General features: G+C 46.6%; 6 protein-coding genes across 6 annotated transcripts; 2 read left to right on the top strand and 4 right to left on the bottom strand.

Moving 5' to 3' along the window:
* Positions 1-544: 544 nt before the first annotated feature.
* Positions 545-1699, top strand: BO79DRAFT_178675 (phosphatase PAP2 family protein; the record flags this gene model as incomplete). The annotated part of the gene is made up of 2 exons (XM_025679993.1): positions 545-654; positions 724-1699. The coding sequence occupies 2 exons, from the start codon at positions 545-547 to the stop codon at positions 1697-1699; spliced, it is 1086 nt and encodes a 361-aa protein (XP_025536665.1).
* A 1017-nt stretch (positions 1700-2716) lies between these two features.
* BO79DRAFT_272117 (DUF3431 domain-containing protein) lies at positions 2717-3739 on the bottom strand (the record flags this gene model as incomplete). The annotated part of the gene is made up of 3 exons (XM_025687411.1): positions 3473-3739; positions 2813-3418; positions 2717-2765 (listed from the first exon to the last, which is right to left on the bottom strand). The coding sequence occupies exons 1-3, from the start codon at positions 3718-3720 to the stop codon at positions 2717-2719; spliced, it is 903 nt and encodes a 300-aa protein (XP_025536664.1). The 5' UTR covers positions 3721-3739.
* A 1787-nt stretch (positions 3740-5526) lies between these two features.
* On the top strand, positions 5527-7864 carry BO79DRAFT_272109 (fungal specific transcription factor domain-containing protein; the record flags this gene model as incomplete). The annotated part of the gene is made up of 6 exons (XM_025687410.1): positions 5527-5546; positions 5613-6088; positions 6140-6459; positions 6513-6935; positions 6999-7206; positions 7278-7864. 6 exons carry the CDS (start codon positions 5527-5529, stop codon positions 7763-7765), a joined length of 1935 nt encoding a protein of 644 aa, XP_025536663.1. The 3' UTR covers positions 7766-7864.
* Positions 7865-8704: 840 nt separating this feature from the next.
* Positions 8705-10195, bottom strand: BO79DRAFT_200402 (protein kinase; the record flags this gene model as incomplete). Its single annotated transcript, XM_025681490.1, has 5 exons — positions 9932-10195; positions 9531-9880; positions 9171-9481; positions 8944-9116; positions 8705-8864 (listed from the first exon to the last, which is right to left on the bottom strand). Exons 1-5 carry the CDS (start codon positions 10180-10182, stop codon positions 8705-8707), a joined length of 1245 nt encoding a protein of 414 aa, XP_025536662.1. The 5' UTR covers positions 10183-10195.
* Positions 10196-10667: 472 nt separating this feature from the next.
* Positions 10668-11018, bottom strand: BO79DRAFT_257970 (uncharacterized protein; the record flags this gene model as incomplete). Its single annotated transcript, XM_025686274.1, has 2 exons — positions 10668-10815; positions 10873-11018. The coding sequence occupies 2 exons, from the start codon at positions 11016-11018 to the stop codon at positions 10668-10670; spliced, it is 294 nt and encodes a 97-aa protein (XP_025536661.1).
* Positions 11019-12634: 1616 nt separating this feature from the next.
* On the bottom strand, positions 12635-14032 carry BO79DRAFT_220445 (uncharacterized protein; the record flags this gene model as incomplete). Its single annotated transcript, XM_025683491.1, has 4 exons — positions 12635-12890; positions 13136-13304; positions 13357-13766; positions 13989-14032. 4 exons carry the CDS (start codon positions 14030-14032, stop codon positions 12635-12637), a joined length of 879 nt encoding a protein of 292 aa, XP_025536660.1.
* Between the last annotated feature and the right edge of the window lie 880 nt (positions 14033-14912).

Raw genomic sequence — 14912 nt, 5'->3', positions numbered from 1 at the left:
ATGGAGCTGGCTGAGATAAACATCTCCAAATTTCCATGGGTAATGACTACTATTTGGTTACAACAAGATGGATCTCCAATATATTACTCCTGCTTTTCTGTAAGATTCTCATATCCTAGACTGCGTGTAACAGAAAGTTCCGCTAAGATTCGCTCCCGGAGCTTATTTCTACAAACTCTCCTACAATGTTGTGTTACATAGCCCCCAGCCACGTTAGGCAGAAGCTTTAAGATGTACACTTTGACAATGCTTAGCTCAATGCTTGCACGGTTTAAAACGACAATCATGCCTCTTATGGTCGGGACTAGGCTGTACCACTCGGCTATTTATGGCATCCGTCAGGGCATCCAGACTTTGGATCGTAAAAACGGGTCCAACAATCCCGTGCTAATTTAAGGGACTGACAATGGATAGGCTTCTTTGACATCTGCGGCCGGGCATGACCCACTGTTATAAGTGAAGGTTCCCACTGCAGACACAGCCGTAATAGAATCACTGGGAATTGATTTCTACCGCATCTCCATACACTTCCAAAGTCACCACCATGGCATCAACACCACAAGCCGATGCAGACTTCGACATGCTGTCCACTGAGCCCAGACGAACTTCAAAGCATGTGATAGCCTCATACGTGTTGGATTGGGCATTCATCATGTTCGATAACCCTCCTACATTCCCTTCATCCTAAAAGTCACAATACTAAAACGTCTCACTCAACACCAGTATCCTCGTAATCACAGGTGGAATCCTCTACAAAATCACCGGCTCCGAACACGTCTTCTCCCTCGACGACGCAAACATCTCCTACCCCCTCAAATCCGACACCGTCTCCATCACAACCGTCGGAATAGTCTGCTGCGTCGTCCCCGCCGTCCTCATCGCAGCAATTTGTCTCCTCCTCAGCCCCCTCCCCTGGCCCCGTCGTCTCTGGGAATGGCACGCCGGCTGGCTAGGCCTAGCCCTGAGTCTCGCGGGTGCATTCTTCCTCACCTCCGGTCTGAAAGACGTAGTGGGTAAACCACGACCGGATCTTCTCGCCCGCTGCCAGCTCGATCTAGCCAACCTCACTACCTACGCTGTTGGTGGACTGGGTCTTCAGCGTACACAGTCACCGGTTATGGTAACGTCGGCTATTTGCAAGAACCCCGATGCGAGTGTCATTAAAGCTGGGTTTGCTGCTTTTCCGTCTGGGCATTCTTCTTTCGCTTGGGCGGGTTTGCTGTATCTTTCGCTGTGGTTGGGCGCTAAATTCGCTGTGGCTGTTCCTGTTCGCTCTGTGACTTTTGGTGCTGGAGGCGGCGATAAGAAGACGGAGTCGTCATTTAGTAGGGCGTCGGCGGTGGCAGCTCCGCCGTTGTATCTCCTTGTACTCATTGCAGTTCCTGTTGGTGGTGCGCTCTATATCTGTGCGTCGCGGTATATGGACTACATGCACGCTGGGTGGGATATCTTGGGAGGTAGTTTGATTGGGATTGTGTTTGCTATCTTGGGGTTCATGTGGTATCATGCTCCTGCGGGACAGGGGTATGGTGGATGGGCTTGGGGGCCTAGACAGAGGATTGGGGCATTTGGGGCGGGTTTTGGAGACGGAGTATGTACTGGAAGTGGGAGTAGGAATATGGAAGGTAGTAGAGATGGGTATCAGGATCTAGAACTCGGTGCTATGCGTGCCTCGCGGGGGGTTATGGGAGGTGCTTAGCTAGTAGCTAGAGTGGTTGATCTAGTTTAGGTATGTATTTCAATCTGGAAGTTTATCTTTTGTATGTACATTCCACTTGTCAATACAACAGTGGACAATGCCGCGGAGCCAGAATCAGAGTTGGAGTCAACCACCACTACCAGAAGACCATGAGTATACATCCTATCGCCTAAATCCACCATATCAATCAGGCCAATGCTTCACAACAAGTCAAAGTACAAGCGAATGCTGACCAACACGGCAATCTGTCTCGAGAGCACCTCAACTCAGGGACGGGCGTAGTAAGACCCACCCGCAGATCTTGCCGAGTAGATAACTCAATTTGTGCCGTGGGTCCGGACCCAGAGAAAATCTATTCAAACCACGGTTTTCTGTGCAATGGGAGTGTCTGGATGGGGCACGTGGGATAGTTCAGGTCCCATTCTAACATACAAAGTACTTTTTTTGAAGGGAGTAATGAGGGATTTCCAAGGTATCTGATTCATTCGGTCAAATTCCAGAGGAAGCCATGCGTAGTGAGGAGAAAGAGGTGGGTGGCTAGGGTATTTTGGGGTGGTAATTAGTCGGGCGTCCGAACTTCCGAACCCTTTGGGAAATATTGGGTGGTGGCTTGCAGGTAGTGGTAGTGATGATGATGATGATGATGATGATGATGATGCTAGGCAGCCGTGCATGGATGAGATAGCAGGAGGGAGGAGGAAGGTAATTGGCGGGATGGATGGACGTACAGAACAGGGAATACGAGGGTATTAGGCAGATGAGGGAAGAGTAACTATCCTGGTCGCGTGGGGTGTCAGGATGATTGCCATCGGTGTTTGGGGCCGTGGTTTAGGGCCTGTCTAGTTGTTATGAATCGATTCTCTGCTTGGTGCTTTGCACCAAGTAAATAGGCCTTAATTGTTGACTATTTTTATCGAGGAATACAACGAACGCTAATGAGAAGAATGGAAACAGCAAGAGAGCAGTATAACATATTCACAAGATGCTTGTTACACAGAATGCTTAGCACGTAGTCAGTCAACATAGCCCATACACCTGGCAGTAACAGACTTCTTCATCTGGACAACTAAGCCAGGGTCAGCATCATCCAATATCAGAAGACATCAAACTTACTAGACAGATTCTTTGCCGAAGATGATATGCCAAAGATATTCCATAACCCTCCCACTGTGAGCATCATCCAACGTCGTGTCGATAATCCACTGCCGTATCTTGATATAGTCTTCGCGTGGTCGCTGAAGAACCTGCTCCCGAGATACTGCAAACTGCGCACAGCACGCTGTCGCAACCGTCTCAGGTATTTGAATGGCGCGTTTGTCACTTCCAAGCGCAAGATCAGTCCCGTTCAGTGGCGGTGTGCTGGTGCCTTCGAATATTTCCGTGAAGATATCACGTGTTACATGATGGTATATGGCCTTGCACCCGGGATTTAAGTTACATCGTAGATTGACATAGCCATTCTGCTGGACAAAGTCTAGCTGTAGGGCTCTCATGGACCATACATTATCATGCAAAGGTGCATCGACATGCCAGGCTTGAAGAAAGCCCGAGCGGTGGGAATGGATAAATCCAATGGTAGAAGGGAGCCTCTCATAGTTATCTATAAGGTATGTTAGGTAAGCCATGGATTCATGGCCCTTGTTAAGGGGCGTTGTAAGTTGTCGGCTGTCAGCTGCAACTTCTGGTGATGGGTTGACGATGTAGATAGCTCGCTGCCAGCTTCATAAGATTAGTGAACAGTTTGTAGCTGTTAGGAAATGTCAAATTGCCTACTCGGGTAGTTCTTGTTCAATCCATTCTGTCTGCTCATCCTGCAGCTTCGCAGCCACGATCACCTTGTTGCCAGTCTGACCTGGAGAAGATATTGTCACTTGGCTGGTCCGCTCAAGACTGAACCAATCAACTATGTACTCCTGTGCACGATACTGGTCGCAAAGATCTCTAAGGTGGCTCGCCAAGGGTATCGATATAATGAGAAATAATAAACAAATGTACAGTTGAAAGCGCGCCGGCCTTCGCATGATGAGTGGCAGGTAGGAAGCAGAGGCGGGAAAATCGCAGCAAATTCTCACTCTTCATATGTAAACTTCGAAGCATTCAATCTTATCTGTAATGCATGGCAGGCTTCGGGTTAGGTGTCTTATCTGTGTTGCTGAAACATTTACATACCTACGAATCGTAGCATACCTGCATTGCGGTGGGTTTGGAATGCGCGGAAAAGTCACCCCATTGCCACTGGTTGGACCATACGATTGGATTTCTAATTGGTATGCACCCAAGAACTTTGAGGCTATAAGAGCTTCTCGGAAAATTCCACTGTGAGTCGTCGAGTTCAGGGTTGACTAGTGGCGCTCAGAAGGCAAGTGGCCGCGTCAGCTGAGGCTTATTGATGCATCCAAGTGTAAGAGGTACTCAATTTGACCCACGTGTATCGCACCGTCAACACACTAGAGAGGCTTAGCTGTAGCCAAGTTTGGATGGTTCCAAGGCTTGCTAGCCGTCTAGCCGAAAGCACAATCCAAAGTGGTATTATTCCAGACTTCAACCCGAGAGCATACGAGGCGTGATGGGTCAAAGAGATTGGTCCAATTTTAGGAAAAAGTTATGAATTAAGCACAAACAGTAACTATAAATAAGGACACAGCCTTCTTTCCTCGGCCGGCTCCACTGGTGAAAAGCTTGTTCCTAATCTATTCAACCTGCGATGTCTGGGGACTGACTCCCAGCAGGAGCCGCAGTATCACCAGTCGGGGCCGTTGTTTAGTGTCTGGCGGGTATTTCGATAGCGTAGTATGAAAATAAATGAAATAATATGGCTTTCAATAATGGTTTCTTCCCTGTAATGCTTATGCCAGGCAGCCCTCTAAGCCACGTCGGGTTAGGGCAAAGCTACTCATTTAAGCGACAGAGTCAGCATCGTAGAAGTAGTTGCTTGATCTCGTGCTGAATTGCCCCTTTCCACTCTCAAATCTTCACCGAAAACCTTTCCATCTCTTTATCTCCTACTTGATGAAGTATACTTGGTTGGATGTTCTAATGTTCTACCAATGAAGGCGAGTCAAACGCACCCGTGCAACAACCGACTGACAAATTTGGATCCACATTTGTCATAGAAACTTCTCTACTTCTTCCACTGTTGACGGGGCATCAACATCAACATCGCCTCAGTCGGCACAAGTGGCTGCTACCACGTGCCGAGTTGTGTTATCAGATTTTGCTGATGAAGAAGGAGCCTTCAAATACATTTATATCCACATCAATCTTCTCTTTTAGCCCTTTTCTCCCCTGCCTTGACCTATCTCATTAAAAAGCCGGCTACTGCCTCACACACTATTACCAAATATAGTCGGATGTTCGGACCACCGAAAATCGATCTCCCCCCAATCTCCATTGCTGTCATTGGTGCTTGGCTGGATGGCTGGACAGTACCCATCTTATCGCAGCGAGAGAAAAGGCATCTGGCACAATGGCCACCCAGATCGCAATGGAAAGATCAGCTGTAAGTCCCTCGTACCGTTAGCAAATACCTCCCCGCCCAGTGAAAGACTTGGTCCTTCCTGGGTCTTTGAATCGGTTTTCTCTTCTTATCGTGAGGAGCTGTGGGTTACCTCCCCGATGGCTGACATTCGCCCATGGGATTTCTAAGTGTGATCTGTGTCACACAAGAAAGGTTCGTTACCCAACCTTTGTCACACTGTTTCGTCTCTCCTACATTAAATCCCGCCTGACCACACTCCACTAAATAGGTGAAATGTGATCGGCTGGACCCTTGTATGAACTGCGTGGATGCTCGAGCGGAATGTCGGCGAACCCGACCCAGACGCAGCATGCGTCCCAGGGTTTCCCGGTAAGTTCGTCTGAACTTAATGTGTTCGGTCACCTCTGGGGTTTCGGATTGTAACGCCCAGTCCAGAATTGCCGGACTGTCGGAGAGGCTATCGACTCTTGAGCATGTTGTTTCCTACCCTTCAAGTGCTGCAGCCACCTCTTCACAGAGCTATGCTCGATCCCAAGCTGGGGAATCAAATAGTGCCAGAACAGATCAGCCCATATCGTCTCATGTTCCAGCTACTGTTATCTGGAATCTGAATTCCGTGAAACGGGAAACTCCTTGTCAGAGGGTCTCCGAGTCTCCAGCTGTGAGCGAGGACACGCCTATTCACCAAGTCAGCGAGGCACGACGGTCAATCCAACAGGAATTGCAGAATAGCAATCATCTATCTCCCCAGAGGCGTACGGTTCTGGGGAACGCCTTATTGCTGGTCAACAAGATATCCGCATCTTCCACAGAGCCTAAGGTTTTCAGTGGGAACCCGAGATGTGCAGACGACCATGATGCATCTGTCCGGGAAGAGTTCTCTTTAGAAGTGTACCTTATGATGTCTATGGGTTCGTGTTATCGAAACTCTTAGAAAGCCAAGTAACTCTGACATCGTATAGATATGTCATTACATCAGCACTCCGCTCAGAGACACTTCTACTGGCCCGACCATATATCGATCAGATGCCTAGAGCACATGAGCCTCTCGCTTGCAGAGGGCAAACTAGATCGGCAGACATCTCTGCATTATCAGGTTTGCGTTTACACCAAAGCACTGTTCTTTCTCGCCCGCGTACCGCAGCAGCGCTTGGGCGGGCGGCTCCGCACACACGTCAAAAAGACCCAAGAGAGATACGCGTCCGCGGCTTTGCGGGCATTGGATCAGATAAATTTTGTTGGTACATATTCTATCACTCTGGTTCAGGCCTTACTTTCGGGCGTATGTTCTCCCTCCCCGTCGCTCGAACTGAAGTTGACCAAGACTCCACTTAGGCACTCCTGCACCAAATGCAGGGATATCCAACTCGAGGCTGGACTCTCACGGCGTTCGCTTCGCAAATACTTGTCGCCATGAACTATCATACAATCAGAGACGATACTCCAGTTCGTTGTCAGGAGGATCAAGATGCTCGTTTCTGTCTTTTTTCTTGCTTCTACCTTGACAAAATGCTGAGCATGCTTCTGCTTCGCCCCCCTTCATTGCCAAGGCTGAAACTCAACCCAGCGTCACTAATTCCGTTGGAAAGTGGCGCTCTCAGTCTGATTGTCAAAACAGTGGTTGAGCTTGCTCAGATTCAAGAAGCTGCAATGGAGGTAGTCCATAGGAATCATGGCCTCAGTGATATCAGCGACGTGGACACAACCCTTGACGCAGCCATACAAAATCTCGCTTCTTTGCGAGGCGTGATTGACGAGGTAAGTTTTTACCTATCCTCCGCATTGCCGTCTCTCTTTGGGGTAGTCTAACGGTTTCACCAGCGATGCCGTGATTCTAGTCCTGCTTTACAGGTGGAATGGATTGCAACTGAGTTCCGATATCATGCCATTATGGCAACATTACTACACCTTAGCCCTAGGGTGCAAGCTCAACCTCAGGCTCGCGAAGAATGCCTAGTACAAGCCCGCCACGCCTTCCAGGCCTTGGGACGACTACACAAATTACTCAACGAGGATGATAGCTTTGTCGGTACCTATTCAATGTTTTTATCATGGTGGGCATCCTATTCTCACTCTATATTTGACTTGACTCTGAAAGAGTTATCACTAGGACCGTGCTTTTCTATCCCATGACTCCATATTACCTCTTGTTCTGCAATGTGGTCGGAACCTCTAATACGGAAGACTACCAACTTATGCATGAAACTACTAGAGGGCTGCATCGATTTATAAACACCAATCCTTCTATCTCCAAACTATACCACTTGTTTACTACGTTCCTCAACTTATGCGATCCGCTTATGCAAGGAGACGGCAGCGCTAACACGATGACTATGCCACTTGACGAGACTAACTTGTCTACGATGCCATCGAGTTCAGAAGCGGAAGTGAGTATTCCGCAGATTGATGCTGATAATTACTTTTACGATAGCGCAACTCGCATTGGTAATGTCGATGACGGGGCCATAGATCCAAATATGGTATCATCTTGGAACAACGCGCAGATGTGGGAGTTATTCGGCGTCCAGTCTTCCCTTGAGTGGGTAGATTCTGAGGTTTCTCACGCCATGCCGGAGCGCTACCAATAGTATTGTGTTGCTTGGTGTTTATGACTTTCTTACTTTCCTGGATATTATCATCATCTTGACATGGGCGAAAACATTGGTTCATATTTACTTGTATCCCAGTCGAGACCATGGTTAGGGGAGCCACCCGCAACTTCCTACATAACACAAGATTCTATCTAATTTGCGAGTTATAAGCAAGAATATTTCCCTTATTTACGTTGTGTTCTCTTCTTCCAAGATACCTACCTGTCTCTCAAGTCATGGGGCGACAAGCGCATCCCGAAATGTCACTGTGTAAACTTTCTAACATATTGAGATACTTGAGAGAGAGAAGATAAACAAATAATAAAATCTTTTAAAAAAGCACAGAAGAACATTTTAGTTGGCCTTCAAGAGATATACTTGTCTGTAATGTTTTTGTTTTTGCCATTTACCAGTCTCTACTGGCGTCCAGTAGACAAGTGGCCGCATCAGCCGAAATTTGTTCGTATATTAAACGCCAGAAATACTCTAATTGTCCTACTTGTATCGCACCGTTGATACACTACAGGAACTTAGCTGTGTGGTCCCTGGTAAAGTGGTTGCCGGTAAGAGGATCTGAATCAGTAGTTCCTAGAATGCAAAGAAGAGGACCCATTGGCTGATCTTGAACAAGCAGGACCTTTCTGGCGACATTCTACGAATACTCCGCCGGAGGCATGGATTATCTAGTATATTACATATACCCGATTCTTAGACGAAAGTCAAAAGGATTCATTCAGGAGTGATCAGGCCGCTGTAGAATTAAAGTTACACCCCTAGGATATAGCCGTGAGAACAAAATGCCCTCGCCAAGGAATGGTCAGAACAACTAAAAATCTAATCTAGCTAAAAAATTATATGAAATTAATATATTCGACATAGTAGTCGCCGCTTGCTGGAATGTACATGTACACATTGAGTCTTCGAAAATCTTAGACATCAATTTTCCTCAAATTCAGTATGAAGCCACGGATCCTGAAGTAACTCCCTTGCCGTGCTTCGTTCTTGTGGATTCCATTTGATCATCCTTCGGATAAATTCTATAAACATTCTCTTATTTTGGCCTCTGATCTTGCTGAGAGAATGTTCAAAGTCAAACCTCGATGAGTCGACAGTTGGACCGGTAAACTCCCCTACGGTCAATTAGTAATATTGTCAGAGGCATTAACTAGAGTTACCTGCCTGTGGGTGCGTAGAAACGTGATGTTCGTTTACCAGTGTCCAATAGTTCCTTTGGAGGCTGTCCGAGTAGTGCTATTATGTGTGCAAAGTGGTTCTGCTCATTATAGCAACCGACATGAAGTGGATCAATGTCCTTGAAGAGAGCGTTGCCCTCGAGCACATCCCATAACTAAGTGTTGAAGGTTAGGAGAAACTCACTAAACGACTCCAGGAGGAAGCATACCATAATGCCAAGATTCCATATATCAGCACTATATGAATAGCCAGCATCGAGAATGACTTCTGGTGCACGATAAATTTCTGCTTGTATGCACCCAAAATTGGGCCTGTCACCCCTAACAGATAGATCGAAATCTGTGATCTGAATCATTCCAGTAGTCTTGCTAGTCAGTCCGTAGTTATTTCTTGATAAGTAGATAGTACGACCATCGCGGTAGGTCTTTTGTGGGAGGGGATTTTTGTATTCATCCTCAGCACTCTTTGCCAAAATTGATGGGTCTTCAATTTTGACCATTATATTATCCGGCTTCAGATCTGACATCAAATTGTTAATTCAATCTTCGTGTTGGGATTCGCTTCATACCTGTGTGTATAATATGGCACTCAGTATGAAGATAATCTAGCCCCTGGAGGATCATTTGAATCATGATTTTTAACACATCTGAGGGTATAGTATCCCCAATGAACCTTGTTTTATAAAGCCAAAGGGGCTCTCGTAGAGGCTCAAATACCAAAGTCTGACACTTTCTTGACTCATGTTGGAACTGAAATGAATCAAGAAGACGTCGAACAAAGGGATAGCCCTTATGGCTGGGATTCTTGCCGGATATGAGTCTGAGGGTATCCTGTTCAGACTGAGCAGTATCACCATTTCCTTGATGCAAGCTAGCATTAAGTTTCAAAGCGACATATTTATCGCTTAACCATAGCCACCTGGACTCATTAGCAATAGCTGGGCGAAGAGAAGCCGACAGAGAAACAAACTGCTTCAGGTCACGAGCCAGCCAGATGGTCGAGCTAGAGCCATATCCAAGTTTCGCTACGAGCTGATACCTGTCATGGAGAACTTCTCCTAGATGGGCCGGATAGAAGTTCGCAGGGCTGTAGTATGGAGTCTTTTCCTCTTCGATGGGCTCCTTGATATCAAGCTGAGGCGCAACAGCTGGTGACGATGGCCATGGACGATGTCTTAAAGCCGCTAAAGGACTCATGAATCGTTTGAAAGTGGCTGACATATGTTCTAAGACCATGAGATTCGAGGGAAGATGAAGAGTATCATCAAAAAGGGAAGAGTCGCAGACTCGCAGATAAACAACAGTCAGCCAGTTTGGCTGACGTAATCTCCCACTCCGCCGATCGTTCCATATACAAACGCGACCATTATTGAACCACGAGAACTGGTGACGCTTATCATGGAATTGTACTCATTTTCTAATAATCTAGAAGACTTTAGGACATCAAGTGAAGTAAAAATAGTGATATCTATGCTGCACCGAGATTCGGCAGAGAACGTTGGTTCAAACAAGTGATCCGGAGAAGCTCTGTAAAGTCAACCATATTTTTGGTCGGCCAAACACAAAACCCTTGAACTAGTACTTAGAAAATGAATGCTTGAATCCATAGAATTATTCACATGGACTTTGTGATCAGGGAGTCTGTATACCAAGGGCATTGGCTAGAGTGAGACATTCAAAATGAAACCAACGTAGTCTCTTCATGCTTATTCCTGGGCATCATTATAGCTCTTCTTCGAGTAGGTGACTGTCCCATCGTCATAAATATGCACTGAAGTAAGGCGATTTGCTCCCTCATAGATCTGACCGGAAGCGCGCAATTTTGGGTCTGCGGGAGAGGTATGAGGACCACCTCTTGGATATTACGTTGTTAGTAATCGTTATATGCGTCGGGCAATCAAGTATACGTACGCAAACTCGACTTTATCAGCTTTGGATAGTTTCGAGTTCTTTCGAAGTTTGTCGGTCAGCATGGTCTCGTACTCAGGGTGTGCAGAAGTCCCATTCCAGAGGAACTGTAGCAAAGCCCTGGCTGCAGATGTGAATCCACGACGCATGATTGGATCTGCTGTGTGAATGTCAGTATATCATTTTTGAAGACGGAGGGAGCCAAGGATCATACGAATAGAGCAGATATAACGAAATCAAATGGTGCTCGTATATATAATGAAGGACCGAAAGATGTATGGACTTTTAGGCCTTTATATAGGTTACCATGTCCCTGTCCCCCCAATAGTCAAATGGAAAGAGATAAGTAGAAGAGTGAAGAAGAAATTGAGCATAGCCATCTTGCTAACGCAGGCGTAGGAGAATAGTGTCCAGGGAAACTTGAAATTCTCCTATCAGCTGCTGATATGCGTGCCTGATCTTTGCGACGACTGGCCATCATTGGCTCTGTACGAAGCAACATAGCGCGGAGAACAATAGCATGGTGTGGGTCAAATTCTTATTTGAAACACCTTGAGTCAATTAGAACTCTTGGATATCATTGTCGACTTTGCGATAGACATGCACTGAATAGTTGTTACTAGGTATGGCGCGAAGGCCATCCAATTGATTTAGGTTGTATTACATGCAGTCGGGCGAGTCCTTGATTTGTCAAAGACACGATTGTTGAGTGGGACCGAGACATCCGTACGCTCAGGGATTGCGCACCATTGCGCCTAAGAATGAATAGTGCATACAGGAAGTTCTTAGTATAAGCAGTTCAGTGCCAAGCGAAAGCATGAGTACAGTAGTTTACTATTGTGGTCACATGCGAGCACCTGTCACATGCGAGCACCTGTCACAGCGGGGTTAAACATATACACGTGACACAGCTTCATTCTTACCCCGCCAAAGCACAGCTTTACAACAACCTCATCATAGAAGAATTTCAGAACCAAGCTAATCTACCTGGGCTCGCTGTAGGGTATATCTGTTGTTTATGATTTCTCTGGGGATAAGAGACCTATGGCCTATCTTCGTCGAGCCCCAGCAAATATCGAACGAGATTCGTGCGACAGGCTGGTGAGCTGGCTACCGAATGGATGGTTTCCCACCTTGGATGATGCACCACATATGAGAATCTGTCGAAATGTTCCCGCTAATCTCATTCACCCTTTTCAGAAAGAGGTTTGGGCCAACCACCTATCGTTCTCCTTCTGGAAATGCTGCTGACTTGGACAGAAGAACATGAAAACTAGCTTGATACAGTTCAAAAAAGGCGCATCTCCCCGAGAACACTACGGTACTCTAACGGCGATCTCACTGCACGAAGATAACGCAATAATTTCACTCGTGAACCATGACGTTCAATTATCACTAAAAGTTGGGGAATCTGTGGACTGGAGCGGACTGATAGAAGTATTAAATCCGTGTGTCTGCGTTGTGACCTGGACTCGGAGCGTTGCATGACCAAGGAGACGGGATACCCGTTATTTGTGAAAAGGACGGCAAGCAGGGATCAAGTGGAGTTGAAGGCAGTCCCTCTGCATGGTTCTGGAAATCTGATTCATTGAGAGAAGACAATGATGGAATTGCAGAAATGTATGTGAATGACGGAATGGCCGGTTCTGTTAAGCATAGTCGGGTAGGGTCATCTGCATTTCATCAGCGATCTGAATGTTTTGTATATTAGGGCGCCTTACCGAGGTTTATTTGCTCAAAAGAACGTTTATCTGCTACGTGGGTATCAGGACGGGCCCCCGATGAGTTGATTGGCTGAAATGGCTTGCTCAGCGTATCTGGCTGCTGCAATTCTGGATGTGAAGGGGTAAGGGACCGGACACTGAACGGCGTGCTTGCAGTGTTTGGCCGATGTAGAGAGGCGGCTGACGGCGGATTGACCGGTGAATTTGGAGACGTCCTGTCCATTCCGCCTGTTCGATCCGAAGAAGCTGGGGACCCGGGACTGGCTGGCGTGCTCGCAGATGATGAGTTGGGCCCACCTATTCGACGTCGCTTTGGGGGCCGTTCAGATGCATGTTTGGCTATTGTCTGGAGCCCAGTCTCAATCGAGCAGAATGACAAACGGTACTCCTTTTCATCTAGTGCATCCTGGCCATAGTCTCTCATATAATATTGCAGGAAAACGCGTTGAGCAATTTCGAAGTTGCAATGACAAGAATTGCAAATGATCTCAAGACTGGCTCTGTTAGAACGCTATCTTAGGTCCTGAGTCTTCATTACATACCTCAAAACTTTTCCAAAAATACATTTCAGAATGCAAGGTACAGATAGAGCCATCCCAGCACTATGTTCCATACCCTCGACATATGATCTGTCATTCAAAGTATCGACAAAAGTCTTCATTGACTCCTGTGATTTTCCCCAGCGCCGCATAGACTCAAAAGCCGGTGGAACTAGGATTCGTCAGCTCAAATTTTCTAAGTATATATACTACGAAAGACAAACAATCGAATAGTATGTCGCTACTCCTTAAACCCCATTCAGAATTCTCATGAAGTTTATTGATGGCTTCGAGTTGCCATGCTGCCCCTTGACGTAACTGGTCAAGATAGGATGAATGACTATTTGAAAGTCTTTTCATTGCGCTATCCACATTCTGTTTCGAGGCGCCCGCACAGCATGCGACGTGGCAAATTGCGCAGAAAATCAGCTTATTGTACTTCGCCAGAAGTCGAAGAATCCGAGAATCCTTGAAGCTCGACACCGTTATCTCAGAAAAATGCTGAACAACGGAAATGATGTTTGGATGTGGTTGTATGACCTGTTCTTTCGTTGAGGTTGCGCTGGTGTTGAGCTGGAATATCAGGTCCAGGATACGCTGCGGAGGTTTTAGAGAGCACGTCCAATCCTTTGCTCTTGGTATTCTTTTAATATATGCTTGCAAAGCAAGGCTTCGTCTTGACACACCCCCTTCAGATGCTGGAGCGTCTGACTTTTTATGTATCGATGGTTGTAGTATCTCTAATGACCTTTCAGCTGGAATATGCTGCTCCCAAACAGCAGGCGACTGGCGGATTACATGTTGTGGAACATAAGGCTGCCACATTCTTATAACAGACTGAAGTTGAAGAACGTACTGTTCCAAATGAGTAACATATCCCGGTTGAGTTCTGGCGTCCATGACGATAGCAACCCGTCCCCGTAGCTAGCAGTATTACACAAGTCTTGAGGTTTATCCATGGGTGGTTATCCGAGTGTTGTCACACGGAGCTGCGCCTGGAGAAATGATTGGGCATTGCAGGGGTAGGGGGCAAGAGGAGGCATTACCCCCTACCCCTGCAATGCCCAATCGTTTTCTGACCAACAATGCTTCGCTTGGCAAACCACCATGAAGGGACAATTACTTGGCTTATGAAGACACTACAGATGATGCAATATGTTAACCTTTATGAAAGCTGTCTAACGCGCTTCTAAGTGCGGCTAGGGTTTCTCTATGGCTGGCTTCGAAGTCCTGCGCAATCGCAGCATATGGCAGCGTATGTCTTTTAAAAGAAAGCTTCACCTTTGTTGCCAACGCTATTTTTCGCCCGAACGAGGATAGGAAGTCTGTTCACCGTCGCAATGTCAATTGCCTGACGGCCTACCGTATGGTAATGAAAGGGATCATTGTCTTCCATCTGCTTGTAAGTGTAGCTACAATGGCGTGGAGCAAACAACACGGGGAGTTATCCCGCCGCCGATCGCGTGGTTGAATTTTCAGTACTGTTAGCTGTTGTTTGAGGCGTGCGTGAGTCATTATGTGGTATAGATGGTTGGTTGTTTAGTGGATTGTGCTTAGGTTAGATGGTGATCGTCAAGGACATTGCTCCTTATTTCACGACATGGAATCCGCATTAACCTCATCTTTCATAATCAAAGCCAGAGCATTTCGTAAGATGACAGTCCCACATATCAAATCTCTAGTTACATAATCGACAATCATCAGAGTTCAGCTTTTCTGCATATTCGTGATGATTGGCAAAAATAGGGCAGAAAATGTTGGTTTGCATTTCTCACTACTA

This window comes from Aspergillus costaricaensis (assembly GCF_003184835.1).
Source record: "Aspergillus costaricaensis CBS 115574 unplaced genomic scaffold BO79scaffold_29, whole genome shotgun sequence".
NCBI lineage: Eukaryota > Fungi > Ascomycota > Eurotiomycetes > Eurotiales > Aspergillaceae > Aspergillus > Aspergillus costaricensis.
Note: the sequence above shows the minus strand (reverse complement) of the source record. Positions and strands in the feature narration are given on the sequence as shown.